Source organism: Kryptolebias marmoratus, linkage group LG14 (genome assembly GCF_001649575.2).
Source record: "Kryptolebias marmoratus isolate JLee-2015 linkage group LG14, ASM164957v2, whole genome shotgun sequence".
Taxonomy (NCBI): domain Eukaryota; kingdom Metazoa; phylum Chordata; class Actinopteri; order Cyprinodontiformes; family Rivulidae; genus Kryptolebias; species Kryptolebias marmoratus.
Window position 1 is genome coordinate 17,548,170 of NC_051443.1, and position 14,416 is coordinate 17,562,585.

The window sequence follows — 14,416 nt, forward strand, 5'->3', positions numbered from 1 at the left end:
GGGGGGGGGTTGGCCCACGTGCACGAGCTTTAGGACTTGAAGACATGCACGGCCCGCACCACGTACTGCCTGCAGATGGGGCACTCGCTCATCCGCTTCCCGCATTTGGTGCAGGTGACCATGTGGCCGCATTCCAGCAGCACGCAGTCGATGATGGCGTCCATGCAGATGCGACAGAGGTTCTCGTCTGCCGCCAGCTGAGCTCTGACGCCGTCTGGGGGGGATGAAGAAACGGGCCGTCAGTTAACAGGTGTTTGAATAATGCATTACAAGGAGACGGCTGGAATATGGACTTAATTATGCTGCTGATGAAGCCGCCGCCATGAAGGACGAGCAATCGTGCAATGAGTGTGTTTCTGTCTGTCTGTTAGCCAAATTTCTCAAGAAGCAGTGGATCGATTTTGATGAAACTTTCAGAAAGCAATCACTGGATGTATATCTACAGCTAATTTATGCTTGGAATCAGCCTGCTACAGCTATCTGACATGGGCGAGCACAAAAAGTAGCTATAACTCAGCCGATTCTGTTCCAAACTCTGACTTTCAAGATTTGCACGAAGAATTAGCACATCTGCCTCATATGTGAGCATGTTCCTGCGCAGTACGGCAACAGGTTTTCAGCTGGTGGCAATCTGCAGTTCTGTGACCTAATTCCTAAACACTGCTTCTCGATCTGTTTGTCATGTAGTCTCCTCTTGATTTGCTTTTTTATGCAGCTGATTGTTGTTTTCTCCAGTTCAATCAACAGCTTGGAGGAAGAGACGCGCAAATCAAACCAGTTAAATCATGTCAGGGCACCGACTTATGGGAGCCAGGAGCTGACTGATCTGACCTAAATCTGGCTCCCTCCGCTCGCGTCACGACAGGAAAGGAGTCCACCGGCCCGCAGCCTCGCGGCCCAGCTGAATGCTAAGTGGGCTAATAAGATCCCCGAGCCGGCTCCTGTCAGCGAGGACGCTCGACAATGTAATTACACCTGACGGAGACGTGCTGCCACCGAAGGAAAATGATGGCTCATCATGATGTAAAAGCTTTAATGGAGCACATTAATGACAGGATGAGAGGCTGTCTCTCAGGATTAAATGAGATCACACACACAGAACAGGAGTATGCGGAGACACTGAACCAGGCAGGAAACGGTGACCATAATATGATAACAAACAGGATGATGTAAAGGATCAAATTATCATAGAAACTGACTGCAGCATGCCTTTAATGTTCACTGCTGGCAAGATGAGTGCAGAGCACAGCGATTCATGGATGAAAAGGATGACTTTTTTTTTTTTTTAAAGAAGCTCTTACCTCTAACTCCACTGTTGCAAAGAGATGGGGGATATGCAACCACTTTACAGATAAAAAAGGGAGCAGCAAGAAAAAAAATCTGTTAGTTTAGGAAGGAGCAGCTGCATAAAAGATATTAAAGGAGCAAATTATACAACATTCTTTGCATCAAATGTGTCCTCATGTTAGTAAGCTGGCTGTGTTATCAGCATCCAAAAATCATCCGAAATCTTTAACTTTCTTGAAAATAAATTCTCTTCAAACCATTTTTCTTTGTGAAATCTGCTTCAGCATGCTCGCTCTGTTTTTGTCTTCTTGTGCTCCTTTTAGCTACTGTTCTGCTTTTGTAGCTACTGCTTTGCTCATTTTAGCTACAGTTTGGTGCTTTTACCTCCTGTACTAATTTTAGCAAATTGAGCCAATTTTAGCTGGAACTGTTTGCTACATTTGGTTACTGTTTTGCTAATTTTAGCCTCTCTTTTGGTAATTTTAGCTCCTGTTTTGTTCAGTTTAGCTGCTGCTCTGTTGCTTTCAGCCACTTATTTGCTGCTTTTGACTTCTAGCTACTGTTCTGCTACTTTTAGCTTGTGTTCTGCTCATCGTAGCCCCCGTTTTACTCCTTTTAATCTCTGTTCAGCTCGTTTTCTTTAACGTCTCAGGTTCAGCATTCACACTGGCTTTTTGCAGAAAGAAATTCTCCATTTACCTGCAGTTATGCTCACGTTTTCCACTGAAAGAACAGAAGAACAGAAGTATTTTAGTTACACAAGCCACCAGAGGTCACAGCGCGGATCAGCTGAGATCAAACTCACTGGATTTCCTGTTCTGTTCGTTTTCCCTGTAGAGCCGGTGCACCCGCTCCAGCAGCTCCCACTTCTCGCAGCAGCCGGAGTAGTTGACGAAGTTCCTGGCGAGGATCTCTTTGAGCTGCCGGACGGAGAGGTTCTCGATCGCCGCCTCGTTGTCGAGATCAGACAGCGAGGCCCTGATCCTCCTCTGCGTGGCCGGGCTGACCTGCAGCAACGGCACAGGAGCACAGCTGTGACTCAGAGCGCTCGGTTAGATAAGCATCAGCCCGCTCGGCAGACGTGAAGCAGAAACAAGCAGCCGCACCTCTAAGATGGTCTCCGCCGGCTCCAGGTTCAAAAGAGACGCTGTTGGAGTTCCCTCATGCTCCTGTGGGACATGAAATCAAACGTTAAACCAGTTTCCCTGCCTTCAGAGCGATGCTGAACGTTTAGGTCTGTTGGTGAAATCAATAGCTCCTCATAATAGGGCTCAAAGGGGAACAATTTCTCCAAAATAAATCTAATTTATGGGTAAAGAGAGCAATATGCTGTCTCATGTTCACACATCACTCAAAGTCATCTTAGGCGAAATAAGAGGAATCTTAAATGCTAAACAGGAGATCTGTTCAACATTGTGTCACAACCAGCAGTTCAAACATAATTCAAAGCCTAAAAGACAGAACTTTGGTCTTTATTTTGCAGTAAAATGCCTTTCTTTTCACAGAAGCATAAGAACATTAAATAAATTGTTGTAGCCCAATAGCATCATAGTTATGATGATTTTTGAAATCTATTATTAAACATTTTGTAGACTTTTCTCCATTTTCACACTTTTCTTCTTGGCGGAATTTATTTAAAGCAACCGTTTGAGTCAATTTCTCCAATAAATATGTTGACTTCTCCCTGGTTTCCAGCAGTAATGATTACAGGAGCTGTATCTGGCGGCTCAGCGGTCAAAGGAGGAGTGTGCCGTTATGAGGGTGGTGGTTCAGCTTTGAAAAAGCATTTCTGGAAAAATATTCAACCCAACAACTGTCAGTAAACATATCACAAGATGCACTTTAATTCTACTTTATAATATTGCTTGACTCCATCAATCTAGATATAATCAGTTTCGTTAAGTTGCATCTGTTCCTATGAATGCGTTTGATTACAAACCCAGATCGGCAATTAATTGACCCGCAAGTCAGGACTTTACTGGAATAAAAGGAGGTCTGGTTGTGAGTGCAGCTCTGTTTTATCTCAGCCACTTATGTGCTTTTCTCCTTTTATCTGCTTGACAAAAGACAGCCTGTAATATTTAATATGATGGAGTTTCTTGTCTCTTTCTGTGCCTCAGCAACATTCCAACAGACCGCCGTCTTAATGAAGAGGTTTTAATAATGCATCCGTCAGCGTGGCCTTGCTCAGACCAGGCTCCTCAGAGACGCAAACCTGGAGAAAGGAGTCGTTTTTTTGTTTTTTTTTCATTTTCTTCCTTTATCCTTTGGGCCTCGCATTTAGTTATGTTCCTACTATTAGTTTGATTTAGCTTTGCTTTCTGTTTTATTTTGAAACAGCGTTTTCTTTTTCAGTGGATTCCTTCGGCTTGTGCTTCTTTAGTTCCTGCTTCCTTGAGTATGAGTATTTGGGTCTTAGCCTTTGCTAGTTTTCCTGCTCCTTAACTTCCTGCTCCTGCTTACGAACCTTCACGCAGATCTCCAGCTTCTTTAACTCCCCGACAGAGGGAATATTTCGACCGGCCAAAATGACCAACACTGCTGAGTTCCACAAACTACAACCACCTTCATCTCAGTGATGGACGATCTCAGGATACTCCCCAAACAACATGTCTTCAAAAGACAGGCATATCTCCATGAGAGATGAGAAAAGTTCCCGAATGACAGAAGCTTTACCCCAAAGTGCAAAGCTTCAATGAGACTCAGGAATAAAAAAAAGTCAAGATTAGAGTCGTCCCTGAAATAAAGGCAGAGCGTTTCCGCAGCATTAGTCTGTAAAAAGATGAATGGAACAAGGCGAGAATGAGCGGAAAGGCTCAGGATCGTAAATATCCAGTGACCAACAGAAGGAGGCGCTGTTCCGTGTGGCAGAACTGTTTACTGATGCCGTGACAGCTGAGAGGCTTCATCCTCCTCCAGCCCGAACTGGAAACAACAAAAAAAAATCCTCAAAAGTGAGGCTGAGAGACTTTATGTTATAGCTGCAGTCATTTTAAAACTGGAGCAAGACACACTTTTGGCAAACCGTCAGCTGACAGCGAACTAAAAAGTGTGAAAAAAATGCCCCCAAAGATGTGCCACGAGAAAAAATTCAACAAAAGCATTAAATCTTTTCTTAAAATGCATTAAAAGCCAAGCCGATGCATATCACCCACCGCCTTTCACGCCAGAGTTTTAGACTAAGATCATCTGCTGAGAAATTACAAAGTTTTAGCAGTTTTATTTTTTGGGCAGCAGTTTTTTGTCAAACCTTGAAAACAACATTATGTGTGATCTCATGCTATAGAACTAGTGCTCAAAGCATGTGTTGTGAATGACTCCCAGCTACTACCACACCAAATCCTAGTACAACATTTGCTAAACTGACTGAATTACAACCATTTGTATGTTTTGTACGGTCAACTAGCTGCTGTGGCTGGCTTGAGTTGGGTTGACCTCAAAAGTTAATCAGTCGTAGACGTCCATCCAATGATTATATCCTGAAAATTTCATCAAAATTCATCCAGTGGTTCATGAGATATTTTGCTAACAGACACACAGACTCAGGGAAAGATATTATTGCCTGCTATTTGCCCTTTGGCAGCAGGTGATAATTAATTCCTGCTGCACAAACGACACATTTCATTACATCTGATTTCAGTATAATAATATTTTAATCAAAATGCTGATTGCAGCTTTACTTTTGTCTGGTATTAAAGTCTTCATAAACAAGATAAAGTCACAATGTGTGTCAGAATTTGTTGCTCTGCCTAATAATACATTTGCATTTGGTTGCAATAATAAATAACAATGTTTAAGATTAAACATCTTAATTCTTTGTGCAAAAACACTGAGTCAAAGGACGTGATGTGGAGTTTCAGTTCCCAGGTTGCATCTGTGACACTGCAGGGTGTTTTTTTTTTCTTTAACTCTGTGCAGATTACATAATAGAATCATGGTCTGATGTAACGAACCTATAAAAGGCAAAGAGCTTAAACTGCCTCGCCGGCTGGTATGGCGGCTCTGGGATCGCACACAAACGCAGCTGTTTCCAGATGTCACGGGGGAGGTTTTTCTGACCACAGACGAGTCACCAGAGTCTGGTGGATTTGTTGGGTTCATTCACAACATTTCAGAAGCTTAACAAAATTGAAACACGGCATCGAAAGCCACGACCCCAGTTATGGAAAAGTTGGGATGTTGCATAAAATGTCAGTGAAAACAGAAGACAGGAGTTGTCAAAACTCATAAACTTCATCCACAGTGGAGCACAGAAAACAGAACAAATGTCTAAACTGATGGCAGCAACACATCAGGGCTACGTTTACTACTGTGGAGCATCTCCTCTTCTTCTAACATCAGTCTGTAAACATCTGGACCTGAGGAGAGCAGCTGCTGGAGGTTTTGGAGGGAACGTTGTCCCATTCTGTCTGTGGAATTCAGTCTACTTTGCTGGATTTTTCATTTCATGATGCACCAAATGTTTTCATTTGTGGAGAAGTCTGGACTGCAGGCAGGTCGGTTCAGCTCCTGGACTCTTCTGCTGTGAAGCCATGCTGCTGTTATGGATGCAGTAGCAGTTTAGCGATGTCTTGCTGAAAGATGCTGAAACAGACCTCGACTGGATGGGAGCAGTTGTTGCTCTAAAACCTGGATTTACTGTTTGGCATCGATGGAGCCATTTCACATGTATAAGCTGCCCATGCCATAGGCTCTAATGCACCCCCATACCATCAGAGAGGCAGGATTTAGGCCTGTGCTCTGATAACAGGCCAGATAGTCTGTCTCTCTTTAGTGTTTCACAGACTAGTAAACCTCTGCCAAGCAAGTCTAAATTGTCTTTTGGACCCAGTCCTCTCCCTGGCATGGTGCCAATTAACCTGATTAGTTTCAAAATGCTCCTCCAGTTGTTTCTTATTTGTACCACTTACTTTTACAGCCTTTTGTTGATTTTATTGAGATGTGTTGCTGCCTTAAAGTTCAACAATGGAACAATTTTTTTTTTGTGTAAATACTGGATGTTTACTATGTTCCATTGTGAAGCAAACATGGGTTTATGAGCTCTGATTACCGCTGCATTCTGCTTTTATTTACATTTTCCACATCGACCCAGCTGTCACAGAATTGGGGTTGTATATTCACAGGAGGGCGGATGTTTGTCTGACTTCAAACAGCCTCTGCGAATCTTGTAAATAAGTTTGTTACACCTTTGAAATTAATTATTTTGGACAGAATGAGGACAGATGTGAAGGAAGCGCAGCGTATGTTAATGGGGGGGGTGGGGGTGCCTGTGTGCCCAAACCTGGCTGGTGGTCCCTGAACTGTCGCTCGGGCTGAGCGCGTCTCCCTGAGAGGCAGACAGGACCGACTGCTCAGAGGCGGAGCGTGTCGCCGAGGGGGGAGACGCCGCGCGCGACTGCGGGAGCGAGTGCAGACTGTCTGTGTCGTCTCCCCCTTCGTCTTCCTCGTCTTCTTCGTGCGTGTCCTCGTCCTCGTCGTCCTCCTCCTCCTCTTCATCCTCGTCCTCCTCCATCACGGGCCTCGGGGCCGCCCGCGCCCCCTGATGGCAGAGCACCAGGTCCACCAGGTCCTCCTTCTCCCTGCACGTGTCTGTGGGGATGTTGCGCAGCAGTAGGTACTGGCGCAGGTCTTTGACCCGGAGTTGCATGAGGCGAGGCCGCTGGAAGGCCGTGCCCCGCAGCAGGTGGCAGGTCGTGCAGCAGTGCAGGTTTTCCTGCAGCACGGAGCAAAGGGCGCAGAAGCTCTTCTTACAGTCACAGCAGATGTGCTGCAGAACAGGGGAGCAAGAGTTACACCATCACTTATCCTTCTTCTGAATGAAGCAACCAAACCTGTCCTTGAGTTTGTTTTCATCAATTTTTTCTTTCTTAACAAGGCTCTGATTTGTAACTTAAGTCTTTGCTGCTCATGTTGCTTTGATGAATAAATGAAGCATCTGTGGTGAGGGGGTTTATCTGAGAAAAGGTGCTGACAAATAGAGTTGCTTTGATGAACAAAACAAAAAGTGACACAGTTTGAGATCAGATGGATATTGTTTTTGAAACCCCTGTAAAACTACTGACATAAAATTGGTTTTAAGAGTCAATTTACGGAAGACTGAAGCTAACAAAATCAAAAACTATACAAAAATATGTAAATGGATTATTAAACGTAGTATTGTACCAATAAAAATTAAAGAAAGATTATTATTTATTACTTTTATCTCTGTATTTATCTGTCTTTTTAAAATGTATTTGCATTTTATTCTGTTTGTTTTTGTCAAATTTTGAAAGTCATATGTATTTTTATCATTTATGTAATTCCTTTCTCCTTAACTCCTGATTTCTCTAAATGCTTTAACCCATCTAAGAGAGGTGCACGACTGACTAAATGAGATATAAACCGAAGTTTATTACTGCAGCTACTTCCATTTTGTAGGAAGCCATATTGGATTTTGAGGTTGAGGCTGATGACGAATATTAAACTTTTCACGTCAGGATCTCTGAAACTCCAGCGTCCAAGAACAATTAAATCACCAGCAGACTCCACAAGCTGCTCGGGTTATTAGCACCTTTTAGCACTCATGGCTAGCGCTAACTTAACTTACAGTATAAGGTGAAGTCAGAGCAATAATCCAATAGCAGTCAACCTTAAAAAGTCAATACAACACAGCTATATGCTTTATGCAAATTAATAATTACTGTAATTAACACACGCTGTCAGTCCATTGAATAAACAAGCTAATTGCATCGTAGCTGCCATTTTGCATTTAGCATACAGTAGCATAAAAAGGTAATGTAGTTTAGGGAAATAAAAGAAAAATGGAAATAGAAATAAATCCTGAATAAAACAACACTTTTTTAAATACGTGCATCGATATTCATACATATTTATGCATTTACTGTATCATCCTTTAGGCCATTTCAGTTATCCATCACCTGGCTTGTGTTTGAAAGACAATCTATGGAAATAAGCAACAAAAAGATCAACTTTAAACCAGTCGGAGCAAAGAGAAGCTCCAGTAGCTCCCGGTGATGTTTGACATTTAACGGGCTTAACACTGATACAGAGCGACGGAGTAGATTGACACTTCAAATGGACAGAAAAGCAGGTCGGCCACGGTGGTAAACATTTCCTTATCTCTGGAGCACAACTGGCTCCACATCCACCAGGAGCACATTTTTCCAGCGGAACAGATGCTTTTCTTCAATCAGCTGTTCCTAATCCTCATGGCAGGACTTTTTTTTTCTTTCTTTCTTTCTTCACACTATGAAAATATCACGCCGACACTGAAACGGGAGTCGACCCGCCGTCAGAGAAGGCGACTGGTTGTGGTGGAGGATGAAAGCGGGATCTTAAGTTGTGAGCAAAGAGGAAGCGGAGAGCGGCAGATGTGCTGGAAGACACATCTGTGCAAGCCAGTAAACTCTGAGCTGGGCAGAGATCCTGGAAATGTCACAATTAATGTGTTACCATAAAGCAACAGGTATAAAACGCAACTTATATACCTTAAAATTAGATAAATATCAGATTGTTCCTCAGGCAAGACTCAAATTTTCTGCTATCAGATATATGAGAAATTGAGGTCCAGGTGATGATAGTTCAGTAATTTATCAAACCAAGAAAAAAAGAAAGGTGAAATCTAATTAAATTAGATAAGAGCATGCATAAAAAATGTAATATTTTATCTTTGTACTATTAAAAATTGAACATAGGGTTTCAAATTAATGCATTCTGCTTTTGTTAACATTTTTTTTTACCAAACTATTATGGAGAAAGGGATATGAAAATAATTACTGTAAGATAATCTGAAGATGGAGGTTTGTATTAATGCACGCTGGTGTCTAAACGTCAGAGAAACCCCCCCGTTGGTCGTTGTCTTCAGCCTCACCGTGCTCACCTTGCGTCTGAAGACGGAAAAGGCCAGTCCGCAGGCCTTGCACAGCTGCCCAGCGCTCCCTGAGCTGGTGGGGGGGTAGGTGGAGTATCCCGTGCTGGGGGCGAAGCGGAAGGGCCCCGCTCCCGCTCCGAAGCCCGGCTGCTGCGCTCGCACCGTCCCCGTGCCCATCACCTCGTTCAGCAGCCCACAGCATGACGCCCACATGGACGAGGCCCCCGCCTGCGGAGGACACACACACACCACATCCAATTCACTCAGGTATAACTAGTCTTTCTTTTTTTTTTTTTTTTGGGGGGGGGGGGCTTATTTTGAACTGAGTTGACTCCAAAAGTTAATCACTTATAGCTGCATGCCCAGTGAACCCTTTCTGAGAGTTTCATTAAACTCCATGAGATACAAACAGAGTTGACTCCAATAATTATTGGCGAAGCTGTAAATGCAGATCTCACCCCCCGTCACACTTACGGTATGTGATGGGGGTGACTCTCAGCTACTACCACTCCAAATCTGAGCTCAGTATCTGTAAAACTGCCTGAGATATGTCACGTTTGGTTCGGCCGTCTTGAATGGGACAGACTCGCACGAGGTCTTGGCTTTCAAGGTGGCGAGCAATATGAGTTCCCTCAAGGCACGTTAGGTTCATTTCTGAAAATATTTACTCTGAATTTCCAGAGTAACTGGAGGCTATTTTCTTTTGGTGGTATTGATTATGTGAATGTGTGTTTTATCTTGTGTGTGTCGTGTGTAGCTGCCAAGGGACTGCAGATGGAAATTTGCCGTTGGCTAAATATGGCACAACACACCTGTCTTTTTATGAATGTAATGTTTTTATTGTGTATGATCCTTACTAAATAACTTAACTTTGGATGAACAGTTTAGTATAAAGTATTGAGTTAGACTGTAAGTCACTTAAAAGATATTAGAGGAGTTATTAAGCTGGGTTAAGGGAAATGTAAGATCCTGTGTTTCTGGATGTAAGTATTAAAAGTCAGGACTTTTCAGCCTCCTGCTTCGCTCTGACAGCACAGAGACAAGGAGCAAAGATGCTGCGATGGGAGCCACCACACTTCCTTGGAGCATACAGATGAGAGGAGGAGGAGGAGGAGGAGGAGGAAAGGGGGAGGACAGGGAGAGGAGAATACGTCTCCTGTTGTTCCCCGGCCGGCAGAATCAATAGCTGACATGAGCATAATATAAAAGCCCTCTCTGTGGTTCCCGGCTCTGTGCGGGAAAACAATGGGATTCACAGGGTGCTGCCACGTCTCGTCTTAAAGGCAGCGCTCGTCTCTGACCCGTCACAAACATCCTGTGATCCGACCTCACCCATCTGCTCAAGGATTCGTTACGTAAACTGTAGGAACAAGGCGCTGTTTGTAGAGTCATGATGAGGAGGAAGCTCTGTCCTCGCTGCAGGCAGGCGCACGGACAGTGTCCAAATTATTTACTTCTCATATATATTTATATTTCATAGCTTATAGCAAAGTCTATCTGTTTCTTTGCTCACCCGCCTCATCCCACCCATCTGTTGTTTACCTGCAGAGCTAAAACCTTGAATCCTTTCACTTTAATCTCTTGCATAGGGCTGCAAAAAACTGCACTCGTTAATAATCATTTCATTTTCCTTTAATTGTTGCACACCATTGAAAGCCAAAGGTGAACGATAATGTTTTTGCCCGTGTGTCAACCTAGTTCAAGATGGCTGCTGCAGCTAACTCACCTTAGAAAACATAAAAATGGCTATAATTCAGTCAGTTTTACAAATATTGTGCTGGAGTTGACTGGTATTTACAACACTGGAACATTGTGTGAGATCTTTGCTTAAAATTGAGCCAACCCTGTTTGTCTGTTAGCAAAATAACTCCTGAACCACTGGACAAATTTTAATGAAACTTTCGCAAACTAATCATTGAAGCTACAACTTATTACCGATTGGATCTAATTCAAGAGAGCCCCCCACAGCTTATCAATATTAACCAACACAAAAAAGGCTCTAACTCAGTCAGATTTACAGGTACTGAGATAAGAGCTGATGTGGTAGTAGCAGAGAGTCATTCGCAGCACATACTCTGAGTGTGACATAATGCCATAATGCATATGATTACAGGCGACGTAATCAGAGAATGCTACGGCTTTTGATTTAGTAATAAAATGGTGAATGTAAAACAAGGTAAACTATAGAAAGCATGTCTTCCTGATACGCTTCAACATGACATAAATGCAAGAAAAGCAGTATTTTTGTTTTAATCCAATCTAACCCTAACCCTAACCCTAACCCTAACCCTAACCAGAAATATTATGATTCTAGTGATGGCTAAAATAATTAAAAGGAAGATTTTCCTAACAGAGTCCAAGTTTCTGTTGGAATTTTCTTTTTTTCCCCTCCATCTTTTCCTCAGTGAGACTTGTTTAGCATATACTCCTGCAGCGCTCCATCTGCAATAAAACCACACTCCATAACTCACATTACTTGCCTTTGGCATCAACTTGACCCAGCGTTTTGCTGCCTAACAGTCTTCCGGGTTACTCATCCTCCCTCATCTGGGATTTAAGCCACTAAAATGAATATTTACCACATTCTCCAGGATGAGAATCCACTGCGGCCCGGCCATAAAAAATGAGGGTTTTTTTGGCTTTTAGCCAGCAGCTTCACTCCCCCCCCATCACTTCCATTAGCACACTGAAAGCTCTGCATGCAGGGAGTCCCAACCAAAAGAGTGACAAATGCTTTCTACATGAGCTGTGCACCTCAGGAAATGAAGTATTAATTTTTGTTTTTCCAAAAGCCACCGTAGGGCACAATGAATGCCAGATTTTTGGCAAATAATTGAGACATTTCACAGACTGCTGTTAGAATACAATCGGAAAACTACAGTGCATGACCACACACACACACACACACACACACACACACACACACACGCACACACGCGCATAAATCCGCTGAGGGAGCAAAGCAACAAATACCGACAGAGGCTCAGACTTAAATAGAAAAGCCACGGGGGAGGAAAGCTCGTGTGGATGAAGAGTTATCTGACCTCATAAAATCAGCTTTTAGAGATCAAAATTCAAAAAACTGCAAACATCAAGGAACCTAAAACAGAGCTAATTGGGTCACACAGACCGCCGTGTTTAACTAGGACTGAAGTAAAAAGAGCCAGACAACGCACCAGAGTCATCGCTCTGAAGGAATTCAGCTCAGTTTTTATGAGGTTTTCTGGAAGCAGGGGTGCATATTTTTAGGAACGGACCGGTCTGATGACCAGAATCGGACATTTTATTTTCAAATTTACTATATGGCCCGTTCTGTTGAACTATAGCTGTTTATACAGGCTGAGAGGGTTTTCCATTTTAGGAACCAGCTGCTTCTTCACTATAAACTCAATTTCCTTTGGGAACGAGGATTCTTCAACAGACAACAGAGTGGATTCCATTGCAATATGATCTCTTGTATGGAAACTCGAAAATCAATCTCAGTGAGAAGATGCAGATTCTAAGTCTGTGTTTCTGTAGCAAACTTACATGGGCTCGCCACGTGTCTAGGACAGCGCCTTGGGGCATTACACAGACTGGCCAGCAAACCTGACACTCGGGGCAGAGCCAACGTCTAAAAAGCTCAGGTCAGACGTATTTTGGAGTACTCCTGCCCTGCCTGGGTGAATGCTTCCCAAGACCAGTTTTGGATAACGTCCAGAAAAACGCCTTAAAGATCATGGGACTCTGCCCAGAGGTATTACGCCGTCTCCAAATTGAGCCGTCGCCGCAGCACCTCCCCTCTACAAGATGCACACTCCTGGGGTTGATGGCGACATCCCATCCAGAGGTGTTCAAGGCTTTAAACCAGGGGTCTCCAATCCTGGTCCTCAAGGGCCACTATCCTGCATGTTTTACTTGTTTCCCTGCTCCAACACACCTGATTCAGTGGTTAAATCACCTCTTCATGTTCTGCAGAAGCCTGTTAATCACCCATTGATTCAAATCAGGTGTGTTGGAGCAGAGAAACAAGTAAAACATGCAGGATAGTGGCACTCGAGGACCAGGATTGGAGACTACTGCTTTAAACAGACACTAAACAAGCAGCTCCTCAGCGACAAACTGTAATTCCATAACTCACGGACATTCAGTTCATCTGACTATCATATTTTCTCTGAGCAGCTGCAGATAAGTGTTAGGCTTTCTTTGGACACAACTTTATAGCCTGTATCTTCTATAGCCTGATTAAAAACAAACAAACAAACAAAAAAACAGGGGAAATGAATGACAGATGACCTTTTGAGCTTTCAGCCCATCTGTTGCAGAACATGATGGATTTGGACATGTCGACAGCTTGTTGAAAAACTTTGAGCCAATGTAGGCTGAATTTATCTAAGAAATGCACTTAAAAAAAAAACTGTAATCAAGCAAAAAAAAATCGGTATTAGCAGGTCAGAGATGCACAAAAATCGGAAAGCGGAATCGGCCAACACAGCTATGATTGGTGCATCTTTGTGACAAGTTCATCTTTCAAAAACCAAAAAAACACAAAAAATGTGAGTTTTTACTTTCAATGCATGCCCATACTTTTATTTTATAAGAAGTCCACCTTTTTAAGCCCTCTTTAGGTTCTATAAACTGTTTTACAATTTGTTTCTCATTCACTCAGCCATCTAAAATAATAGTAGAAATAAAAGGACGTTTATTAATTTAGTTAGGTTTAACTGAGATTATGCCATCAAATTTAAAACCACTGACAAAAATGGCAGCCTCACTGCTTGTATTGCAGATATTTAGATATAAAGCTAAATCTTTTGACAGGTCTGTGGAAATATTGGCGCATATGAGTTAGAGAGTCTGTGCAGCTTTCAGTAAACCCTCGCCACAAACTAAAATTCATCATCGAGACGTAAAATAAACCTGAATCTTATCAGACTGAGAAGCAGAAGCACTGTGGGGAATGTTGACGCTGTCGCAGGAGAGCAGGACTCCACTGAGAAGGTCGCAGTCTCTTTAAACCGTGTCCGTCTCTGACAGCTGACATGTTCCCACCGTCTCAGGCTGAACTCTCCCTGCTCGGACCAGGTCTTTGCCGTCGGTATGCAGGCGTGCGCCAAAACAGATGGCGTTATGATGCTTTTCAGAGTTAACTTCCTACATCTGAAACATCATCCGCCGCCTCTCTTTCATTTCCTATTTCTCATTTTCTCCTCTTGCATCAGCTGGAAATGCCACTCGCGCTCTGAAAAGTCAATTCAGCTGGAGATAATGCTGTCGGGG

The 14,416-nt window shown here is 43.1% G+C and overlaps 1 protein-coding gene across 4 annotated transcripts in view; it reads right to left on the reverse strand.

Moving 5' to 3' along the window:
- Positions 1 to 6: 6 nt before the first annotated feature.
- Positions 7 to 14,416, reverse strand: part of rnf34b (ring finger protein 34b) — an 18,528-nt gene continuing 4,118 nt past the window's right edge. The window contains exons 2-8 of one of the 4 annotated variants that reach the window (XM_017410428.2): positions 9,167 to 9,385; positions 6,569 to 7,054; positions 2,394 to 2,456; positions 2,093 to 2,294; positions 1,987 to 2,010; positions 1,302 to 1,343; positions 7 to 214 (exon numbers count right to left, since the gene is read on the reverse strand). In XM_017410428.2, coding sequence (XP_017265917.1) covers positions 30 to 214; positions 1,302 to 1,343; positions 1,987 to 2,010; positions 2,093 to 2,294; positions 2,394 to 2,456; positions 6,569 to 7,054; positions 9,167 to 9,385 — 1,221 coding nt within the window. In that variant the 3' untranslated portion in view covers positions 7 to 29. Of the gene's footprint in view, positions 215 to 1,301; positions 1,344 to 1,986; positions 2,011 to 2,092; positions 2,295 to 2,393; positions 2,457 to 6,568; positions 7,055 to 9,157; positions 9,386 to 14,416 lie in introns of all 4 variants that reach the window. The other 3 variants (XM_037979279.1, XM_017410430.2, XM_037979280.1) reach the window with 3 other exon arrangements.